At 41.9% G+C, this 24818-nt stretch overlaps 1 protein-coding gene across 5 annotated transcripts in view; it reads right to left on the bottom strand.

The window, feature by feature from the left end:
* Positions 1-24818, bottom strand: part of IQSEC2 (IQ motif and Sec7 domain ArfGEF 2) — a 575830-nt gene that overhangs the window by 382918 nt on the left and 168094 nt on the right. Inside the window, exon 1 of one of the 5 annotated variants that reach the window (XM_044060588.1) lies at positions 21954-22371. The exons of the other annotated variants lie outside the window; for them this stretch is intronic. Coding sequence (XP_043916523.1) covers positions 21954-22057 — 104 coding nt within the window. The 5' untranslated portion in view covers positions 22058-22371. Of the gene's footprint in view, positions 1-21953; positions 22372-24818 lie in introns of those variants that run through there. 5 annotated transcript variants of the gene reach the window in all.

The raw sequence follows: 24818 nt of genomic DNA, 5'->3' as shown, positions 1-24818 counted from the left end.
AATGTGTTAGTGATTTTAAAAACTATTGTTCAGAGAGAGAGACTGTAAGCATTATGTCTTGATATCCAACCTCAGCACTGCCTTGCTCTATGAAAGTAAGTTACTTTAGAAGTATGTTTTCTTGTAGAAATAGCTAGGACTATAAAGATTAGACTTAAGTGTTTTTCTGTTATATCAGAACTTTCCTACTATATTGATATAAGTTTCTGTGTGATCTCTGAACTCTTGGATAGCACTGTGGTGTAGTAGTATTGTCTTGTGTTTTTAATTATTTATTACTAAATATTTTAAACCTTTTATCTGTGGCTGGTTTGTGTAGAGACAAGTTAAGCTCTAGAGTACATTGCATATTTATAGAGTTTATTGTACAAGGCCACTCTAATAAGCCTTAGACTGATTAGTCACACTTACCAATTGGATAATAATATTGCACAGTTAAGCTCTAGAGTACATTGCATATTTATAGAGTTTATTGTACAAGGCCACTCTAATAAGCCTTAGACTGATTAGTCACACTTACCAATTGGATAATAATATTGCACAGTAATAATTGGACACCCTTTTAAGGGTCTTTGGGTAGCTGAAAAGTATTAGCTGGTGGTGGCAGTAATTACTACTGTATAGTCTGGGTAAAGGGGCACAGCTGGAGAATCTGTGTCAGCCTTTCCCAGGAGTGTCTGTGAAGTTGTATAAATACTTATCTCGAAGTGTGTGTGGTGTGTCAGCTACCTGGGCAGGGACACGAACCACTGGTGAGACAGAGGGGGTACTGGAGGTTAGCTTGTCAGCTAGACTGAGATCTGGACCCTATAGCTGTGCCAGTGGGGAGTCTTATTGGGGACCTGGAGACCAATCAGCCCCAGACTGACTGTGATCTCTGTGTGCACTTAAGGGAAATTGTACTTTACTGTGTGTATTTGTTATCCTTTCCTCTTATATGAGACGCCCTCCCTGGTGTTAGTGGTAAGGATTGAGGCTCCTTGATTGCTGGGCCAGGGCACGGCCGTCACATTGTGGTGGCAGTGGTTGTGATAAGATATCCTCATTGTGGTTTGCAGTGGTGGGATCCACTTCATGTACTAACTGGCTTGTAGTAGTGTGGGTAGAGTGAATCCTGTAGCTTATGTACAGTGACCTTTGAAGGTGTTTTGTACTCTAAAACAGCAATGCAGTGAATACTCAGAGTTCAGATCACAATTGTTTATTTCTTTTGTTAGCTTAGTTAGTCAGGGTGAGCAGGCAGCATGTCAGTACAGGAGTATGGAAAGCTGACAAGGAGCCAGCTGGTGGAGATGTGCCAGGCTAGGGGACTGGTGCATGGACACCTGACTAAGGCAGACCTGATTGCAGTCTTAGTTACAACTGCATCAGAATACAGCATCCAGGAGGACAATCAGACTGGCAGTGGAGATACAATATCCTCAGAGAATGGACAGCTTAACCTTTCTGCAAAGGACAATCAGACTGGTAGTGGAGATACAATATCCTCGGAGAATGGACAGCTCAACCTTTCTGCAGTGGACTTAAAAATCCAGGTGGAGCTGAAGAGACTTGAGTTGGAGGTCAGACGTTTGGAGATAGAAGCCAAAGAAAAGGAGCATCAGAGGAAGCATGAGAGGAAAATGCTGACTCTTCACCAGAGTGATGGAGGTAATGGGGAAGGAGGTAACTGGACGCCAGAAGCACAACAGGTCAGTAAATTTCTTCCACAATTTAAAGAGGGGGATAATTTTGATAGTTTCATTCATATGTTTGAGAGGGTATGCAAACAGTATAGTGTTGACCAAAGGCTCTGGGTATGGTTCCTGACCCCCTTACTTCATGGGAAAGCTGTAACTTGTATATCACAAATGCCTGACTTTGTCTGTTTTGATTATACTGCTGTAAAAAAAATGTCTTTTGGAATGTTTTAAGCTAACACCTGAAATGTGTAGTATAAAGTTTCGTGAGCATAGACACAAGGCAGATGAAAGTGTGTGTGAATATGTAGCTGAACTGAGCACTTATTTTCATAACTGGATGAGTGGATGTCAAGTCACCACTTTTGAAGGGCTGACAGACCTTTTGGTGAGGGAACAAGCCCTTAGCACGTTGCCTGAGGACATGAGGATCTGGTTAGCTGATAGACAATGTGCTACTTCAAATAAGTTGGGGAAGAAGAGAGACCTATACCTAGCCAGCAGGGGAGCCCTGCACAAGAAGGGGACCCCCAGTACTGCTCATGGGTCTAAAGGAATGCATGGTGGGCAGCACAGACTGCCCCAACAGAATCTGCCAGTAGCAGGGGAAACCACTAGTCCCGGTACACGTCCAGGACCTAGGGTGAAATGTTTTGAATGCAAACAGTGGGGCCATGTGGCATACAGATGTCCACGGAGGCAAGGTGGGGAACCAAAGGTGAGGGAGCCAGTAAGTGGGAAAGACAAAATGCCAATATTAGGTTGTCTTGAGACAACAGGGTTATGGAACTACCATCCTGCAGATGTCCTGAGAGGGAAGGATTTGGATGAGGCAGTACCATGTATTTATGCAGTTACATGCAGTCAGGCTAGGGGACAAGCTTGTGGGTCTGGTAGTCTGGGGGAGACCCAGACAGACTGCATACTTGCAGCCAGGACTGCTGAAGTGGTTACTTCAGGGAGGGAGCTACACTGTAGCAGTGAGACTGAATGGAAGCCACAGCTGCTTGTGGGTACTGATGGCCCCTTGGACAGAGTGACTGCAATGGTAGAGGTGAGTAGTAGTACCCAGGGTGACAGTGAGGCACCACTGTCAGGGGATGCCAGACTTCCTGTGGAAGGGAAGCTGGGAAGGGTTACAGTTGAGATAGGCTCAGCTCTCAGACCCTACATTGCAAGGCCTGAGGCAGGTAGCTAGGGAGGCACCTGATTCTCAAGGAAAGGGGGAATCTGTATACTAGGACAAAGGGTTACTATACAGAGTGGACCCCTGAGGGAGGGCTAGAAGGTGAGAGAGTACAGCAGTTGGTAGTACCTAGAGCTTACCATCTGGCGTTTCTAGCCATAGCCCATGATATTCCCTTTGCAGGTCATATGGGCATAAAACATACAAAGAGGCATATTATGCAGAACTTCTATTGGCCTGGAATTTCCAGAGATGTAACAGGGTACTGCAGGACCTGTGAGCAGTGCCAAAAGGTAGGCAAGGCAGGAGACAAGGTGAGAGCTCCTTTGATGCCTTTACCTGTGACTAAGGAGCCATTTCAGAGGGTAGCTATGGATATTGTGGGTCCTATGAGTACCCCAATTCCACAGGGAAAAAGTATATCCTAGTGGTAGTAGATTATGCTACACAATACCCTGAGGCAGTGGCTTTGTCCTCCACTGAGGCAGAGAAGGTGGCAAATGCTTTGTTAGAAATTTTCAGCAGGGTAGTCTGTGGAAGTCTTGTGGGGTGAAGCACATGAAGACCACCCCTTACCATCCCCAGAGTAATGGTCTTGTTGAGAGGTTAAACTCTACAATCAAGTCCATGCTATGGGCATTTGCAGATCAGTTTAAGAGGGAGTGGGACAAATATTTACCCTCTCTGTTGTTTGCTTACAGAAAGGTTCCCCAGGAATCCACAGGTTTTTCACCCTTTGAATTGCTGTATGGGCATAGGGTGAGGGTACCTCTAGATTTAATTTGAGATGAGCGGAAAGGTGAGTGTGAACCTCACAAGGAGTCTGTTGTGTCATATGTCCTAAACCTCAGGACATGGCTCAGGGAACTCATGGGCTTGGCCCAGGAGAACCTGGTAGAAGTCCAACAACAGAAAAAGGTGTGGTATGACAGGAATGCCCAAGCTAGAGAGTAGGCTGTGGGGCAGCAGGTAATGGTTCTCATTCCTGTCAGACACAACAAGCTGCAAGTAGCTTGGGAGGGACCCTACAAGGCGGTAAGAAAGGTAAGTGATGTTAACTACATGGTGGAAGTGCTAGGTAGATGGCAGGGGCACAAATTGTACCATGTTAACATGATGAAACCTTACCATGATAGGGAGGCCCTTGTGCTGAATATTTGCAGTGGATTGCAGGAGGAGTCTGAGGGAGATCTGGGGAGTGATATCCTCAGTGAGGCTCGGGCTGACACCTCGGTGGAAGGGGTAGCAATGTCCCAGCAGCTATCTCCTACCCAGGTTCAAGAAATCTGAGCAGTGTTGCAGGAATTTGGGGACATGTTCACTGGGAAACCAGGGTGCACCCACCTGGTGCAGCATCAGGTGGATACAGGACCCCAAAGGCCTATTAGGCAGGCCCCTTATAGGGAACCTGAGAGAGTCAGCCAGACCCTGAGGGAGGAGGTACAGGAGATGTTGGAACTAGGGGTGATTGAAGAGTCCAACAGTCCCTAGGGCTCCCCAGTGGTGCTGGTGCCAAAGAAGGATGGCAGCACCAGGTTCGGTGTGGATTACGGGAAATTAAATAGTCACACAAAGTCGGATGCATACCCCATGCCTAGGACAGGTGAGGCCCTAGAGCAGTTGGGTGGGGCTAAGTATCTTACAACCATTGATCTTACAAAGGGTTATTGGCAGGTGCCCTTGTCTCCCAGTGCTAGAGAGAAGTCAGCCTTTGTGACTCCTTTTGGATTGTATGAGTTCACAAAGATGCCCTTTGGGATGAAGAATGCCACAGCGACTTTCCAGAGGCTGGTGGATAATATCCTAGCAGGAGCAAGAGGGTTTGCCCTTGCTTACCCAGATGATATTGCCATCTACAGCCATTCCTGGCCAGAGCACCATCAGCATGTCAGGGAGGTGCTGGGCAGACTACAGAGGGCAGGGTTGACCATTAAGCTGAGCAAATGTCAGGTGGGTATGGCAGAGGTCTCCTACCTAGGACATAGAGTGGGGAGTGGTAAGATAAGGCCATAACCTGTCAAAGTGGAAGCCATTCAGGCATGGCCTGCACCTGTTACCAAAAAGCAGGTGAGGGCATTCTTAGGGACAGCAGGGTACTACAGAAAGTTCATCCCCAGTTATAGTACCATAGCTGCTCACCTCACAGACCTGACAAAGAAGAACAGGCCAGATAAGGTAGTGTGGACTCCAGCATGTGAACAGGCATTCCAGAAGCTTAAGGAAGCTTTGGGAGGACCCCCTGTGTTAGCCAGTCCAGATTACAGCAAATAATTTGTTGTACAGGTGGATGCTTCAAACCATGGGGTGGGGGCTATACTTAGCCAGATTTCTTCAGAGGGGGAAGAGCACCCAGTGGTTTATCTCAGTCATAGGCTCCAACCCAGGGAGGAATGCTATGCAGCTGTAGAAAAGGAATGTCTGGCCATAGTGTGGGCACTGCAAAAACTTCAACCTTATCTGTATGGCAGGAAATTCACTGTTATGACAGATCACAACCCTCTAATATGGCAAAATGCCAAGTTGCTAAGATGGAGCCTGGGGTTGCAAGCATATATGTCAATGCAGCACCACAGTGAGATCAGCAATGCCATTGCAGATGGGCTGTCAAGATAGGGAATGGGGTGAGGTACACTCAGATAGACCTAACCCTCTCAAGCGGCGTTTATGAAGGATCAGTTGAAAAACTAGCTTGAGTTCTCCGGGGGGGAGGGGAGATGTGAAGACTGGTAGAGAAGGGGTGAAGGCTGCCAGCCTAGCCAGATGGAATTTGATACATAATTCTGGCATTTGTGAATATAAATGTAAAATACAACATTGTTTCTTAAATGAAAGAAAACACTGTAAAATGCGAACTTCAACATTGTAGCAACATTACCATCTGTTGTAAGGAAAACTAAGCCAAATATTTCAAATGTTCTTTGAAATTAAAATTATGTCTTGTAGGTTCTTTGATCTGTAGAGCTTGGAGTCATTTGGTCTGGGCTATCACATTCTTTCTATTGTTTTAAATTAAGGAATAATTACTAGAGTGTACATGTGAAATGTCTTTTAGTGTTGTAGTTTCCTGAGCAGGTGTTAGCTTGTTAAATAATGTAGCCTGTTGGCCTGGGAACTCCAGATTAAGTGTCAAAATGATATAATGTGTATACTGGGGAAACCTAAGTGTCAAATGATGTAATCTGGGAGGGCCCAGCAGAAATGTGCTAGTGATTTTAAAAACTATTGTTCAGAGAGAGACTGTAAGCATTCTGTCTTGATATCCAACCTCAGCACTGCCTTGCTCTATGAAAGTAAGTTACTTTAGAAGTATGTTTTCTTGTAGAAATAGCTAGGACTATAAAGATTAGACTTAAGTGTTTTTCTGTTATATCAGAACTTTCCTACTGTATTGTTTTAAGTTTCTGTAAAATCTCTGAACTCCTGGATAGCATTGTGGTGTAGTAGTATTGTTTTGTGTTTTTAATTATTTATTATTAAATATTTTAAACCTTTTACCTGTGGCTGGTTTGTGTAGAGACAAGTTAAGCTCTAGAGTACATTGCATATTTATAGAGTTTATTGTACAAGGCCACTCTAATAAGCCTTAGACTGGTTAGTCACACTTACCAATTGGATAATAATATTGCACAGTAATAACTGGACACCCTTTTAAGGGCCTTTGGGTAGCTGAAAAATATTACCTGGTTGTGGCAGTGATTACTACTGTATAGTCTGGGTAAAGGGGCACAGCTGGAGAAGCTGTGTCAGCCTTTCCCAGGAGTGTCTGTGAAGTTGTATAAATACTTATCTTGAAGTCTGTGTGGCGTGTCAGGTACCTGGGCAGGGACACAAATCACTGGTGGGACAGAGAGAGTACTGGAGGTTAGCTTGCCAGCTAGGCTGATATCTGGACTCTATAGCTGTGCCAGTGGGGAGTCTTACTGGGGACCAGGAGAGCAAGGGAGCAACCAGCCCCAGACTAACTGTGATCTCTGTGTGCACTTAAGGGAAATTGTACTTTACTGTGTGTATTTGTTATCCTTTCCTCTTATATGAGACAACCTCCCTGGTGTTAGTGGTAAGGATTGAGGCTCCTTGATTGCTGGGCCAGGGCATGGCAATCACAGACTACATCAGCAAACAGGTGAGACAGACTATATCATTGAAGCTGCTTTATGTAGATGAAGTGGCACTACAGGCAGACTCTGAACAAGAACTCCTGCAAATAATAGGGGTCTGGAATGCAAAACTGAAGGCACATAAGATGGAAATGAGTACAGAAAAGACAGTGGCCATGGCAGTAAAGGGGGAGGGAATCAGAAAAAGCTTAAAATTTTGATAGAAGGGAAAACAGTGGAATGGGTTTATAGCTTCAGGTATCTGTGAGGTGTGGTTGAACAGAAAGGAAGTTTGAGTAAGGAAGTCTAAGCAAGAATTAGAAGTACTTCAGCTAACTGGCACAAAGTGTTAGAGATAATGTGGGTCAGAAGAATGCTGAAGAAGCTCAGAAATAAATGTGCAAAAAATTAATGGTAAGACCAGTTCTTCTGTATGAAAGAGAAGCCTGGGCAGTGAAGGCAGAGCAGCTGAGGAAGCTTGAGGTGAGAGAGACAAAGTACCTGATATGGGTAATAGGATGCACACTGTGAGATAGAAGAAATGACATCAGAGCAAAAGTCAAAGTAGGCCCAATTACAGAGAAAGTCCAGAAGAACAAATCATGGTAGTTTGACCACATATTCACAAAAAAAAGAATGCATTTGTTAAAGGTGATGATATCAGTGGTAAAGAACAGCCATTAAAATATGGAATTTTATACAGTTATATAATTCACTGCATATTATGTGTTCATCGGTTCATAGGTGTGTACTAGGCTAATGGCCCAGGGGCATTTACAAGCCTAGCCATAGGATTACCCTGGCATAGTGCCACCTGACCTTAGTTCCCAGTGCTTCTGTCGAGTAGAGTCACTGGTGTTATCCCCGGGGTGAATTTTCTGTATACCATCCACTCATCAAGATTCCTCTTGAAGAGGGTCAGTGAGGTGCTCTGCTTGACATGTATGGGAAGTGTGTTTCATAGCATGGGCAGTCTCTGGGTTATGAACGTGTCCCTCCAGCATGTTCTATAAATTGTGGTAATGAGGATGATGTCTCTGGAGCATGTGGTGTGGAGGGATTGGGATTTCTTTAGATGTAGCATTTCTAACAGAGCTGGGTCAGACATGGCTTTGTAAGTCAAGCAGACATCGCCTCTAAGTAGGCGATATGAGACAGAGAATAGTTGTAGTTTTTTGAGTCTCTCTATATAGGACAAGTGTTTAAGGCCTAGGATCCTCTTTGTGAGGTACGTTTGTGGCCTCTCCAGTTGCTGCAGGTGTCTAGTGAGGTACATGCCAAATGGGGCATTGTACTCGATGATTGGCCTAATGAGGGAACAGTAGAGGGAGACAATGACCTCTTTCTTCCTGGATGCAAAACCCTTAGTAATGAGATGTGCCACATAGAAGGACTTTCTGACCACAGTGGCAATGTGGTGATAAAAAGAGAGGCTGCTGTCAACCTGTGTTCCCAGATCTCTTATAACGCCTTCTATGTTCAGTGGACTACCATTAATGTGGTAATTCATGGGAACCCGGTTTTTCCCAAAGGGGATGACGACACATTTCTTGGCATTGAGCTTAAGGCCATGGTTCTGACACCAGTCGGTCACAGTGAGGCCATTCTGTAGGATGTCAACATCACTTGGGGAGTTAATAATAGCTCCCAACTTGCAATCGTCTGCAAACTTTGTCAGCCAGAATCCCTTCGTATTGGCCTGGACTTCAGAGAAGTAGATACCAAACAGGAGAGGAGTGGACCCAGGACTTTCTTAGACTTCTTATGTATCAGATTCCTTCAGCTAACATAAGCTAACTTCCTTCAGCTTCAACTCCATTACTAGTGACAGCACGACTCAACTCTAAGCACACAGTCCCACATGGTTTTCCACAAATTGTACAATTTTCTACTTTGAAAAGGTATTGGAGAACTCTTACATGGCACAGACAATATGCACAATGAGTGAGGCAATAGCTACCATAACTTTGTACTCCAAATGTGAAATTTTCTACTGCTTTTCTCCTACTTATTGCTGCGTACAGGAAATGGACCTTGTATGGTACTATGCAGCTCTTGTCAAGGAGATGGTACTGATCCAATCTTTGCAACCTTAGCTTTATTACATTAACATACAGTAAACTAGATAACAGTGTTACAGTTTTGCTAATAAGCCACTGCAAGAGTTGCCTTTTGGGAAAGCTTAGTCCACTTCCCCCTTTTTTATGTCTAAAACTGGCATTTTTGTCTACTGCATCTAAAAGGTTAACAGAAGTAATACTCAGACAAATAAATAAATAAATGAGTTTTTAGCAACATACGCATTAATGCGGTCAGTATGCTAATATTGCAATGTGTTTATACAACTTCTGATTATTGTTTACTGCACCTTGGGTACACACCCTACACCTCTTCTCATTGCTTCTTTACCTGCTAAAAAGAAAGGCAAAACATGCTAGAGTCTGTTAACACTCATAAAAATCATAAAACAAAGTAATTTTTTTACTTTAGCCCTGAGTCAGAAAAGAATTTGCATTAATGGGCAGTGTAATTTTATGAGAAATGACTTTTATTCCATGCCAAGGAATGGTCAGAGTAATTGAAACGGATTAACATGCCAAGCCCAACAAAGCTTCAGTACCAAACAATTTTAATGTCCAACCACAAATGAGTCCAAAACTTCAGGTGTGGTGTGTGATGCATTACGCAAAATGAATCCTTACTTATTCAAGCCAGAGCTGCATGTTTTTATTATTTAATCTGTGGAGTACATCTCAGAAGTATGTACTATTCATTTTTTAAGTCAGTACTATTGTGTGTTTAACTCTGTACATGTAAAAGTGCTCTTTGCCGGCATGAGTCTAGTCTGGCCTTATCCGACTCTCCTTTTCCTGTTGCAGACACAACATTCCCATCCCAGCCATTAGAAAGTATGAAAGCCTTGAAAGGATATGTTTTAGAGATCAAATATGCTTCATAAATTACTGATAAATACACCAGAACCATTGCTAGCATCTCTTATAAGAAAAAACAAACAGATATCTAAAACAGGTCTAACGGTCTGAGAAATTAGGTAAAGTTACAAGGCTAAACTATTCTGTATAAAAATTACTAACATAATCATATATATATATATATATATATATATATATATATATATATATATATATACACACACACACACACACACACAAACACACACACACATACACACAGTGGATATAAAAAGTGTACACAGCCTTGTTAAAATGCCAGGTTTTTGTGATATAAAAAAATGAGACCACAATAAATCATTTCAAAACTTTTCCCACCTTTAATGTGGCCTACAGCCTGTACAATTCTTTGCTTCACTGATGGGTTTCCGGGATGGGAACTAAAGAACTAACCTTACAGTTTATGAGGGACAGGTTTTGAGAAGCAGAGCAGGTCCTTTAATTTGTCCTGAGAAGTCTTCAAGTTGTGGTGGGCCAAGCATTTAAGCTCTTCATGTAAACAGTGGTGCAGAGCACATTTAACCACTCTTGGTATGATGGGCCAATGGAGTAGAAATCTTGAGACTATACAGATTAAAAAATCACTGATGCTGTTTCAGTAAAGATAAGAAAGGAGACATCAATAATGATATTTATTCTTTAATGAAATGGTCCAAATGTCAACAAGCCATTCACTTTGCAGTAGTATCTAGAGAAACACAGCTCCTTGTATGCAGAAGGAATACAAAAACAAAGTTTTGGAACTGTTAAACCTATCATAGGTTCATAGGTAGGTACTAGGCTATTGTCCCTAGGGCCTATATAAGCCTAGTCAAACGGTACCCTGGCTTTTGCCACCCAAGAAAATTATTTTCCTGTGCCCCTGTCAAGCAGAGTCACAGAAGTGATCCCCGGGGTGAATTTCCTATCTCCCATCCAGTCATCAAGATTTTTCTTGAAGAGTGCTAATGAGGAGCTTTGTTTGATATAGATAGGTGGTTTGTTCCAGAGTATGGGAAGTCTCTGAGACAGGAATCTATCCCTCCAGCATGTTCTGTTTATTGTGGTGACAAGGTTTAGGTCCCTAGAGCGTGTAGCTCGGAGCGGTTTGGATTTCTTTATGTGGAGCATGTCCAACAGCTCTGGGTTTGACATAGCTTTGTATGTTAGGCAGAGATCGCCTCTGAGTAGGCGATATGCGACAGAGTAAAGTTGGAGTTTTTTGAGACGGTCTGTGTAGGGCATCTGTTTGAGGCCAGTAATCCTCTTTGTGAGGTATTTCTGTGGCCTTTCCAGTTGTTGTAGATGTCTTGTGAGGTACATACCAAAAGGGGTGTTGTACTCTATAATGGGTCTAATGAGTGATGAGTAGAGGGGAACAATGACCTCTTTTTCCTGGATGAGAAACCTTTTGTGATGAGGTTTGCCACGTAGAAGGATTTCCTGACTACTGTGGCGATGTGATTATCAAAGGAAAGACTACTGTCCACCTGTGTCCCAAGGTCTCTTATCACACTTTCGGTGTTAAGTAGACTACCGCCTATGAGGTAGTTCATGGGTACAGAGTTTTTACCAAAAGGAATGACAATGCAATTTTTGGCATTGAGCTTGAGGCCATGCCTTTGACACCAGGCATCTGTCTCAGTGAGGTCCTTTTGTAGGATATCCACATCGTTAGAAGATTTGATTATGGCTCCTAGTTTGCAGTCATCTGCGAACTTTGTTAGCCAAAGACCTTCTGTGTTAGCCTGTACTTCAGAGAAGTAGATACCAAACAGGAGAGGACCTAGGACTGAACCCTGTGGTACTCCACTTGTCATTGGTCTGAAGTTGGATTTAGAGTCTGCTACTTTCAGTGAGCCAGTTGGCAACCCATCTTGTGACATAGGGATTTATACCTAGTTTAGTGAGTTTGTCTATAATTCCAGAGTGGGGGATGGTGTCGAAAGCCTTGGCGAGATCTAGATAGGCTGTGTGTACCACCTTACCTTCATCTACAGCTTTGGTGACCGCTTCAAAGAAGTCTATTAGGTTTAGGAGACATGATCTGCCTTTTACAAACCCGAACTGGGTAGGGTCCAGAGTTTGGAGATTACCAATGTCATTGTTTATAAGTTCCATGATGATGCACTCCATAGCCATGCAGACCAGGCTTGTCAGGCTAATGGGGTGGTAGTTCCCAGGGTCTGTGGTGGCTCCCCCTTTGTGGAGTGGGATAACCGTTGCTGTGCACCATTCAGTGGGCACAAAGCCTGAGGTGAGGCTATGATTGAACATGGTACTTAGGTGGGGTGCCAGTTTTTCTGTAGTTCATGTAGAACGCAGCCTGGGATGTTGTCATGTCTCATGGATGTTGTGTTCTTGGCTTTGGAGAGTGTGTTTTTTACCTGTGCAGCCGTGATTACAGGTACTTTGCATTCTTCCGGTATAGAGATAGGCCCTTTAGGGGATGAGAGAGGGGTAAAGTTAGCACTGAACCTATCTACCAGGATGTTGGCAATATCAGTTGGTTCTGTATATTTAGTGCCATTGTGCTGTAACTCAGAGCAGATCTGAGTGTTGCCATTGAGATTCTTGACATAGCTATAAAATGCTTTGTGGCTGTCTTTAGAATCAGTGGTGATTTTGTTTTCATAACTAGCTTTGGAGGATTTTATGAGGGATCTCAGCTTCTTACTGAGGCTGACCACGGAGTTCCTCCAGTCATGGGATTTTATTCTTTTTTTGCAACAGTTTCTTTCTTCTGTTGTAGAGTTTGTTTATAGCAGGGGACCACCAGATTGGCTTCCTTTTTTTGGAGCATAGCGTCTTGGTTCTGTTAGGGATTGCACGATCCATGTACTCGTGTAAGTGCTTATAAAGTGCAATTGCATAGGATTCAGCAGTCTTATCTCTATTGCCCATCAGCATGGGTGTTATGAAGTTTGCCACTTCTGTCTTAAGAAGTATAAAGTTGGCTTTGGAGAAATTTTTTACGGTGGTTTCCTTAATGGGGGGTGGGGCTGGGATGTGGATGTCTAGAGTGATTTGCTTGTGGTCGGATCTGACCAACGAGGAATTGACCTCTGGTGTGAAACACCGGTTACTCATGTTGGTAATGACCAGGTTTAGGATATTGCTGCCCCTGGTGCGGATGTGGATAAGTTGATCCAAAGCATTGGAATTTATGAATTCCAGAAAACGTTGAGCACAAGAGTTGGTACGAGTAGTTTTCCTAGTTAATGGTGGGGTAGTTGAAATCACCCATTATTAGGGTGTTAAGCTGTACCCTAATATTTTCCAGTGTATCAAGAAATGAGGAGTTGGAATCTTGGGGCATGGTGGGTGATCTGTAGCAAGCTACAATTTGCATTGCAGTCTTGCCCTGAGTTAGTTGCACTTAGATAATCTCAGATGCATTATGATGAGCAACTAGCCTGGAGGTGTGGATATCCTTAATGAATATGGACACGCCTCTGCCTTTAGTGCTTCGGTCCAAGTTAGGTGGCTGAAAGGTGTGGTATGAATTATAGCCTGGTAATGCAGGGGTGCTCTCTGGAGCCTTGAACCAGGTCTCTGTCACTGCACAGATGTTGATGTTCTCCATTTTAAGGAGTGCCTCGAGTGAGTGCATTTTGAGGTTTAGACTTCTAGCATTGAGTAGCATTACCCTCAGATTTTGCTTGCTTGTACCTGTTATGGTGGTGAATTTGTCATTTGAATCTTGCCTAAAAAAGGCACTATAGGGGTGGCAAGAGCCTTAACCAGTATCCAGAATCCCAAGGGCGATAGGTGCAGGCCATCTCTGGCAAAGCATCGTGGTTTGTCGATCATGTCATCCCAGGCAGACAGATACTGTATCCCCTTAGAATGACACCATAAGCTTAGCCAATTGTTGAAGTCAATCATAACTATGGAAAGCTTTTATTCCTGTAAGATGCACTTTATGGCCATGGGACCAATTGCACAATGCTTTTTTTATTCTCTCTTCCCCTAAAGTAAAGTTTCACTCAGTTTTCAGTCCTACTCCCAGTGATGTCAGCAGTTCCTCTGTTGAATGCGCACTCTGACGAATGCCATATTTTGCTTACCTACATACTCGTTTGTATAAATATACACATAGTGGTTGTTTACTGTACAACCTGTACAGTCATCACCTTTGTCCAGCCACCAGGGACCTGTATCTCTAATTCTCAGCAGCAGTAGACAGTATGCATGTCTACTGCTACTGTCATAGGTCTGCAATGGCAGCTTTGACACTGCAACATGATGGTCCAGTCTTCATCCCACTGGATCATAGATACAGGCTGAAATAATATGGGTTTTAAAGTAAGCTACACCAGTAAACAAATGTATCCTGTAGTACCAGCGGAACAAGTGTTAGCAAAGAAACAAGTACATTGCAAAACTATGTATGCAATGCTGAAGGAAAAGAATGACAAAGTCTAAGTCCGACAGCTAGCCCTTCTGCAGATGCCCTTTGTCTGACTCTTCCCTACTTGTTTCTATCTTTTCCAGGCATCTTTGAACTCTTCTATCTGTATACACTACAGCACGGCTTTTGGCAATGTTTTACAGATCCCTGTCTTTCTTTCTGAAACATAGCATTTGCACTCATTCCCTCCAGGAGAGCTGTTTTGAGTGTGTACCTTTAACTCCCAGTGGGTGTGGTTTCAGCCTTTAAAAAATTAAGTTATCACCTTACAGCACTAACATTTAGTCACTGACAGAGGTCATATTTCAATGCAATTGTGTTTGCCAACATGTATGCTTCAAGATAAAATATTCTGATACCTTGTAGGCAGGGGTGTAGCTAGGATTTTCAAATTTGCACTTACAGCTCTCAAACTGCTACCCCCCCCGTCCCCAGCCAAGCTACGGCCATTCTCGTAATTCACGGTTTGCTCTTTTAGTGTTGATGAAGAGGCATTCGCTGTAATGCCTCTTCAGTAATATAATATAGATTCACTCAAACTCAGTTCCTTGACTTGAAAATGAACCTGAAAGTCAGTTCTTTGATAAATGCAGCATGGTAGTTGGGGTAGAGGATTCATGCTTTTGTTTTCTGTAACTAAGGTACATGTTTTGAGTAAATTACTAACCACCTGCTACCCCTAACTAGGGTGTTTCATTCTCACATACACCCCTACCTACCTCTTAGTGCAAGAAATATGGACAAAGCCTAAAATAAACAGGGACAGATATTAAAAATGCTCTCATGAACTTAGAAAGTTGCTAGAATAACAGGATTTGTGCTAGTATGAAAAAGTTGCTAGAATAACAGGATTTGTGCTAGTATGAGAACATTGCTAAAATAACAGGATTTGTGCTAGTATGAATTTTTCTAAAGGACGTGAAGTCTGAAACTCAAATGTCTGTCATTATTTAGCAACTTCAGCCTTCAATGATTTTCTAGAAAATCACAAAATTTATGAGGAACAGACAAAAAATATGGGGCAAAAATCTGGACATTCTGCAAAATGTGGCCAGTTGAGAGGTATGCTACCTACCTACCACACACACACACACACACACACACACACACACACACACACACACACACACACACACACACACACACCTACCTCTCAACCTCTTAGAGCAACAAACCCATAAATAAAAATGAGGCAAAGGCCCAAAAATAAGGACATTTTTTTTTTAAACATTGCTCTTATAAACTTAGAAAGATAACAGAATAGTAGTAGGTCTTGCATTAGTATGAATTTTCTGAAAGGTATGAAATCTGAAACTCAAATGTCTGCCATTATTTTCTAACTTCAGTCTTTAATGATTTGCTGCTAATTTGCCAGAAAAACGCAGTTTTATGAAAAACGGACCAAAAATGTGATGCAAAAATATAAAATTGCCACACAATACAGCTGGGAACCTGTCAAAGAAGGGACACCATTTTAATATGAGCACTGTTAACTTGAGCAGCTGACAAAATTAGAGAATCTACATGCATTTCTGAAATAAAAGTAATGTATAACTCTGATCATTACAGTTATCTATAATTGTAAACCCTCCACGTTTTCTTCCAAAATTGCTATTTTGCTGAGAGATTATAAGGGGGAGAGCAACATTTTGAGCCAAAATTGGGGACAGTTGAGAGGTTTGGATATTCCTAATTCTATAAAGCGATTTATTTGCACATACCTCTCAACCTCTTAATGCAGGAAATCTGGACAAGGCCAAATATATTGGGGGAACATACAAACAGTACTAAAAATTGATCTTGTATAAACATAAGACAGTTGATAGAATAACAGGTCTTGCTTTAGCATGCATTTTTCTGAAGATTGTGACATCTGAAACTTAATGTCGGTCATTATTTAGTGACTTCATTCCTAAATGATTTGCCAGAAAAGTTTTATTTTGCATTTTACAGTACAAACACCAATAAATATCTGCCAAACAAAGCAATGTAGTCTCACAATGAAACTAGACTTGCATTAAAACTTCTCTGCCCTTGAAACTCACATTCATTGAAACAGCATTGAAACCCACATTCAAAGAAAATACATTTTGCCAGTGGCAGATAAAGATTAACTTTGAGCTGTTTTCAAATCATAGGCCCCTTGCACATGAAACATACACGTGCTCTTTGATACACCTTCCTGACTGTATTAAATTATATTCCTTGTACAATACAGTATAGTTGTTAGAGAGCGTTTTAAATTTATTGGTTTGAACATTTTTCCAGTAAACAATGAAACAAAATGCATGCACCAATAAAGACAAAACAACCCAATTCATAACATTTCCATCATAAAAGTCTACTCAAACTTCTACAGTCCACCAGTATCAGTAAATATGCACAATCTCTGAACTAGTAAAAGCCATCTACATAATTCCACATTAAAGAAATCTGTAACTAATGAAGAGGCTGCTGCTAGCAAACAACTTTATATTTCATGGTTTCATCTACAAATAAAGTGCCTATTGCCATTGAGGAATAAATTGCCTATGTTGCATTAAAAAAAATAGAGAAACACTATGAAATGGATGAGAATTGGATCAGGATGGTGTTGCAACTAAGAAGAAAAGAAAAGAAAGACAATGAAATGAGAGGAGAGAAAAAAAGTCTGGGACAGCCATTGTGCAAACAGCAGAGGGAAATGCGATTGGATGAAGGTGAAGATACTGGACAGGAAACAGTCAAGAGAAAATGAGGTAAGCTAGAGAGCTACAAAGCTTTGATGAGTTATAGGATGGGTAGGTGGCTGGACTGAGGGGCTGAGAGGTAGGTGGGCTGAAATACACTCTTGTACAAGTTTTGCTTTTGGATAGATACAATCTGCCTTCAGTTTATCAACACAAACAAGTGTAAAATAATCAGGAAAGTATAAAACACAGCATTTAAATCAGGTGCATATTTGGGCTGAATGGTAAGTTAGATATTGCAAGCCATAAGACATGTTCTTATTTCCACATTTTGTAGAAATATTAAGAGAAAAAAATAACATGAAGGGATATTTATTTAGTTTTGAAACAGGCAATAAGATAGGGAGATCCCCTGTGACATCAGTTCATGTAGGATGGTGGGACTGATGTGTTCGGCACTTTGTGAAATATCTGCAGACAGATGTGCAAGTTGATATGGCGCCTCATATATTGATCACTGCTAAAGGGATGGCAAGTGATCAAAATCAAGCTACATTATGTATGCAAACCCCAGAGACACACACACACACACACACACACACACACACACACACACACACACACACACACACACACACACACATGCACACACACCTTACCTGAAAATCTGTTCATGACACTCGATTGCCTTCCATCTTCACATTTCCCGCTCGCGATAAATAATCCATTTGCGATCGTCTTCTTTCCCGCTCGCGGCCAGCCGGACATGACGTGAGCTCATTTCCGACTGGCTCATATCCCCCTTAAAGGAGCCAACAACCTTTAAAAACACATACTTTTTTTTTTTTTTAATGCTACCCCCTCTTCTAAGAAGTTGTACTGAAATCAGTACAGTGCGTATGCCTCCCGACGTCCTGCTTGAAGGTAACATGGTTTTGGAATTATTAATGCAAATATGAACAGGCAATATTTGACACCTAGAGGAGCAGTAGGAGGTAACTGCAGAAACGCCTGTAGATGTCACTCGGCTGTAATGAGTTAGCCTTGAATCGTTATCTACTCCATCGTTTACACCTTCATTTGGCCAGGACATCTGCGTCCACTTTCCAAACGCTACAGGACTTGATTCTATACCTTAATGCAGCATCACAGCTTCTCAGCCATTGTTACTTTCCATCCTTTTCATATTATTTGTCACAGAGTTTCTCAACAGGATGTAGTCTCTTGCCTTGTAGTTACAGACCCCTGTCCTTGATTTGTGGCACTTTTAGGCAGTAATAAATGGATCATGGATTCTGAAGCTAGGTATAGAATGATTTCTGCTGCCCAGTCCCTCTCCCCTGTTATCCTGTCATTTCAATTTCAGTGGTGGTGATGACTAGGTCAAAGATAGGTTCATAGATAAGTACTAGGTTAGCTGCACTTGCAGGCTATTTTAAGCCTATCCAATTTCCCTTTTTGCACTCAATAACCTATCTCATTTGGTTATAGGTCGGCCTTACCAATCCCATGGCTGATAATTATATATTACCCCTAAGAATAATAACTAGGATCATGCCATAGATAATTTGAGGGGACCCATGCATGATATAAAGCATTTAGAAGCTGTCACAGTCCATTAGTAGTACAGGGGGCAGTCTGGGTAACTTTTTTCCATCCATAGATCTAATTTCTGCTTGAAAATGGACAGTGATGAACTTTGTTTTATGTGGGTAGGAAGTATGTTCCACAGTAATGGTATTCTCTGCAAAATAAATCTGTCCGTCCAAGCCGTTCTGTTCATGTTGCAGAAGAGGTTAAGATCCCTAGATAAAGTATTTCTGATGCCACTTGATTTGCTGATGTGCAGTAAATCCATGTTGTTTAGGCCTTTTAGCAAGGTATCTGTGTGTGTGTTTAGCTGTTAGATGTGTCTGGACAGATACAAGCCAAAGGGGGCATTATATTAAATGACTGGCTTAATAAGGGCAGAGTAAAGGGAAGTACGACATCCCTAGATCTAAACAAAATCCTTTGTTTATAAGCTGTGCAAATACAGAAGGATTTTCTTGCAACAGACACATTTGTCAAAAGTTAGGTCACTGTCCACATAATTTCCCAAATCCTGAACAACTGGGTCAACGTTTAGGGAAGTATTGTCAATGTAGTAGTTCCGTGGGGTAGATGACTTCTCAAAGAATACAGTAATGCATTTGTTGGCATTAAGTATAAGGCCATGATTTTGACACCAGTCATTTATTTGAGACAATCTTCCTGCAGAATGGGTAAGTCATGCAGCAATTCAGTGACTGCTCCTAGCTTACAGTCATCTGAAAATTTAGTCAGATGTTCTCCTTTCTCCATAATTTGCATGATGTTTTCTCATATCTGGCTTCCAAGTGGACCTTTATTAGTTTTTCTCCTTCTTTATTCTGAATGTAGACACCTGTCAGTTCAAAGCTGGAAGGGTAACGTCTTCTGTAAATAAAATTCTCCTCTACTTTGTCCATCTGATCTAGATGCTGAGATAGTCATCATTTCTCTGTCCAAAGTCTGGTGGTCTGTATAAAACAGCCACCAAATTTTCATTCTGTGTTTTCTGTAACCCCAGTCTGCCCTTCTTTTTTCCTTGTCAACAGTCCCCCCCCCACATCCTAGATATGCACTGCCGCCCCCCCAATTCCTTTGGCTTCCCTGTACCTTTGCTATTCCCTGACTCTCAGTATCACCACAACCCAGTCATTTTTTTCTGCTGATTTTACTTATTATAATTACAGTGTTAGAGCCTCCTTCTAGTGTAATAAGCAATAGACTTTTCCAACCTAGGATTCTGGTATAGCAAAGCATCATTTTCTGTGCACCACTTCGTCTTCTGTCTTTTATTTGTCTATTATCTTATTTTCTCTTTCTACTTTTTGCTTTCCCCTTGCATCTTCACTGATGGTAACCCTCTCTGCTCCCTCTCAAGTTTAAAGAGACTCTTATTTTAATATATTTTATCAGTACTGTTTTCAGCGCCCCCTTTCCCACCATACTCAGGTGCAGGCAGTCCATGGGTAAAACCTCTGATATTTCCAGACACTTCTGCAAACCTTTAGCAGCTGAAGTACATAAATACATGCAAATTAACAGACACCAGTAAATTAGCACTAGTGACATTAAGACACTGCCCATCAAATCACACACAAAAATTTCAGTTATTTTTTGTTGTCCATTTATTTGTATATTCTATCTATCCCAACAACTGCTTCCTCAGGTCTGTGTCTTGTCTGTCCATCCTAGTTCCACGCTCTAGAAGCCTTAAATGTTTTCCAGCATAAGCGTGAACCATCCCAGGTAAAATATGATTCAGGCACTTCAAGCCTGAGTGCTATTATTTCCAATGAGCAATGAGAATAAAAGCAGGACAGACAGTAGGAATATGTGGATCTGCAAAATTCTGCCGTCCTCCTCCTAATTTTACTAAGGAAACTACTTTCTGAACAGTCTCTTACAGCAATAAAAATGCCCTAACAACAAATTGCATATACTGATATTAATGACATATTCAGTAATATAACCTGTGTTTAGAAAAAAGGATTAAGTTGGTTTTATGGCATTCAGAATCTCTCCTGAAGAGTGTGTGCACGTGTGTGTTTGTGTGTGTGTATATATATATATATATATATATATATATATATATATATATATCTATGTAAACACACACACACACACACACACACACACACACACACACACACACCTTTTGGTTATTGTTGTTGTGTCTTTCGGCTTATCCCGGTTAGGGGTTGCCACAGCGGAACTCCGGTCTGCTAATGTTTGGTAGTGGATTTTTACGTGCCGAGTTACCAGCCCTGACGCACAATCTTGGGTAAATGTAGGAAAATTTATTTTACATTTATCTATTTGGTGAGTCTACTGTGTACTTCATCAGGAACAGAATATCATAAATAGTTTGCCAAAGTTTGTGTTTAAATTGTTAATTTATTAACACATCATTTACATATTTTGTGAATCTGGCAAACCATTAATCCAAGTACTGCTTTTAGGGAGTAACCAGGCAGGACTGCCTAGCAAGTCACTTAACCAAGTAATTCCAGGCCACCTCCACAAAGAGGCATTTCTGCCTACCTAGTGGACTTACCCATTTAAGATAAATAATAAAATGTCCACCCTATATATATATATATATATATATATATATATATATAAAGAGAGAGAGAGATGTATATATTTCTGTGTGTGTATCTACACACATATTAGCAATATTAAATCCCAGCAGATCTGGTTGGGGACACTGACCAGTGCACTTTGATTTAATGCTACCAAGACTTTTACAGTCTGCATCTAGTGCTACACTTGTAATGCTTTTCTCTGTATGGGTCAAAGCTCTCTTCCAGCCACAGGTACTGACTGACATGCAGGACAGTGAATACTGTGCAAATGCAGACAGAAATATCTAGAATTCACGAGTTCTATCAGACACAGCATTTGCTGTTTTGTGCTGTTTGCATTTAACTTTTCCTCAGCTAGAATGTGCTTACACCTGACAACAACACTGATGAACCATTTCATAAAAAAAAAAAAAAAACATTGCGAGACAAAAAAGTTGCAAAACCGAGTAAGTTTTATTATACTAACAGTGGATTATTTCCATATTTTGTGACTGTGATGTTATTCGTTCTGAAAGCTGAATCCTTAAGACCAATAATACTTTAATTTACTTAGCATCTTTCCAAAGAGCACCACTGGAAAAGGTGAAGCCCCCCCCCCCACACACACACAGACAATGCCTAATTGCATTTTTGTTTTTCAGTCTTAAAGCTCCAGTCACAAGGCTGAAAAGATGGAAAATAAGATAAGATTCTTGTTCTGCTGACCTCTGCAGTTTACAAACACAACTTGCAGTTTAGGGTTGTTATTCTGCTCCTTTAATAAATGAACAAGCAACTTTCAAGATGTTCTTGACACAACTTACATGTACAGTGAAGCACGGGCAGGCATTTGTTTTTTCTTCATCTTCTTTCCCCTGGGCAAAAGTATAAGCATTTCGTAAATCACTGACTTAGACTGATGTAGCATACTTTAGGTGTTGGAGCAGGGTGGTTGTTTATTTCCATAGTCTGTTTTCATCTGAAAATGAGGTAGCGGGGTACCCCTGTCCATGCTGTCAAGGTAGCAAGTCTCATGATTAGTCAGAAAACAAATAAATAAAAAATGGCCAAGAAGAAGCAAAAAAGTACACAGGCTGAGAGGTATCTGATTCTTCCTTGTTCAGAGTCCAAGGATAACACCGAAGACTAGGCTCCTCCCGCACCTTCCCTCTGACAAGTCCACTTTAGAAACTGTTTAAAACTACCCTGGAATCTGCATGTTGCTCCTCCTCTTTAGAGGATTAAAAGAAATATGTTTAGATTCTTGCAGCAGCTATGACAACAGTGCTGAACAGAACAGGAAAACAAACTCAGGAAGAGATTTTACATGCCACAGTTTGTGCTCCTAACCTCCTCCTCCCCTATTCTGTCTGGCCAGCCAGAGTCCTGTGACAATATAAAAACAAATATCTGAATTTGCAGAAAACATACGGAAATTGCTGTCAGCAGCCTTTAAGGAATTAAAAAAAATGTACAGTAAGCAGCTGTCAGTGCTTTGTAAAGTGCTGTAACTTATTTGCTAGGTGTTCTGCAATAAACTGGATATGAGCAAGGCACATATTCTGATATGTGCCACATACTTTTTCTCTTCTTTTGCCATTTACCCAGGCCATGGCTTGACAGGTACACTGCACAGTGAATGAATTCTCCTGCCTTCTTCTCTGTAGCTTCTTTCACTTTCTCTTATGTGGCCAATGGTATGCAGTTGGAGTTAGGGACACAGTTCAAATCACTGTAAAGTTCTTATATCTCTCTTCTATTACTCTTTACTGTCAACCTTCTATATAACCTCAGACACGTTTTATACATGGAAGACATCCTCCTTCAGCTCCCTCAGGGGTCACAGGTGAGTCAAATACTTATTTATTTATTTGTCTTTGTTTACCAGGAAAGTCCGACTTGGTAGTACCCATATTCAGTGGAGACTTGGGGAGAAAAGCTGTTAGAGTAGTTCATAGGTTCATACTAGGCTATCAGCCCTGGGGCAATTATAAGCCTAGCCCAATTCTGTATGGCTTACGCCACCCCTTGATTTGAGTATACTGTGCCCTTTTTAAGGTTTAGTTTACCTCTGTCTAATAGTGACATGGGAGTAATTCCTGGGACAAACCTACGATCCCCCATCCACTTATCGAGATTCTTCTTGAAGAGATTCAGTGAGGTGCTCTGCCTCACATGAACTGGAATTCTATTCCAGAGTGAAGGGAGCCTCTGGGTTATGAACCTGTCCCTCCAGCAAGTTCTATTTATTTCTGTGCTGAGGTTCAAGTCCCTCGAGTGTGTGGCTCTAAGGGATTTAGATTTACTGAGGTGGAGCATGTCCATTAATTCTGGATTTGACATAGCTTTGTATGTCAGGCATAGATTGCCTCGAAGTAGGCGGTATGCAACTGAGTGGAGCTGGAGTTTTTTTAACCGAGCAGCATATGGCATCTGTTTGAGACCCTTGATCCTCTTGGTGAGATACTTTTGGGGTCTTTCTAATTGCTGCAGGTGTCAGGTAAGGTACATCCCAAAAGGGGCATTGTATTCTATGATGGGCCTGATGAGGAATGAATAAAGGGGCATGATTACCTCTCTTGATCTAGATGTGAAACCCTTCGTGATGAGGTGGGCTATGTAGAAGGTCTTTCTAACCACTTTGGCAATGTGGTTTTCAAAGGAGAGATTGCTATCAACTTGGGTCCCCAGGTCCTTAATAACTTTCTCTGTACTTAATGGGTTTCCGCCTATGTGGTAATTTGTGGGCACATTGTTTTTGCCAAAGGGTATGACTATACATTTTTTGGCATTTAGCTTTAAACCATGGCGCTGGCACCAGTTATCTGTCTCTGTGAGACCTTTTGAAGGATGTTTGTGTCAGCTGGAGAGTTGATTATGGCGCCCAGTTTGCAGTCGTCTGCGAACTTGGTGAGCCATAGTCCTCCCACATTTTCCTGTACCTCGGAAAAGTATATACCGAACAAGAGTGGTCCCAGGACAGAACCCTGTGGGATGCCATTTGTGACCGGTTTCGAGTCTGACATGGCTCCAGCAACTCTCACTCTGTGGGTTCTGTCTTTGAGCCAGTTTGCGACCCATCTTGTGACATAGGGGTTTATATTTAAGCTGGATAGCTTATCTATGATGCCCGAGTGGGGTATTGTGTCAAATGCCTTTGCAAGGTCCAGATAGGCTGTGTGGACTACCTTCCCTTCATCTATGGCTTTGGTGACTGTTTCAAACAAGTCAACCAGGTTCAAAAGGCAGGATCTGCCCTTGACAAAGCCAAACTGGGTAGGATCTAGTGTCTGTAGGTCCCCAATGTCTTTGTTTATGAGCTCCATGATGATCCTCTCCATAGCCTTGCAGACTAAGCTAGTCAGGCTTATGGGGCGATAGTTTCCAGGGTCTGTAGAGGCTCCACCTTTGTGGAGTGGGACCACTGTTGCTGTACGCCATTCTGTGGGCACATATCCTGTAGTGAGGCTGAGATTGTATAGCTGTTTTATTTGAGGGATTAGTTCCTCTTGTAGTTCATGTAGGACGCAACCTGGGATGCCATCTGGTCCCATGGAAGCAGTGTTTTTTGCATTGGAGAGGGCAGCCTTCACCTGAGCATCTGAGATGTTTGGGAGGCAGCCCTCTGCCGGGATAGATACTTGCTCTTTTGTGGGGGAGGGGGGTGGAGAAGTTTGCACTGAACCTGT

The sequence above is a fragment of the Protopterus annectens genome, chromosome 1.part0 (assembly GCF_019279795.1).
Source record: "Protopterus annectens isolate FY-2018-M chromosome 1.part0, PAN1.0, whole genome shotgun sequence".
Taxonomy (NCBI): Eukaryota; Metazoa; Chordata; order Ceratodontiformes; family Protopteridae; genus Protopterus; species Protopterus annectens.
The sequence above is the reverse complement of the archived record's forward strand: the minus strand, read 5'-3'. Positions and strand labels throughout refer to the sequence as shown.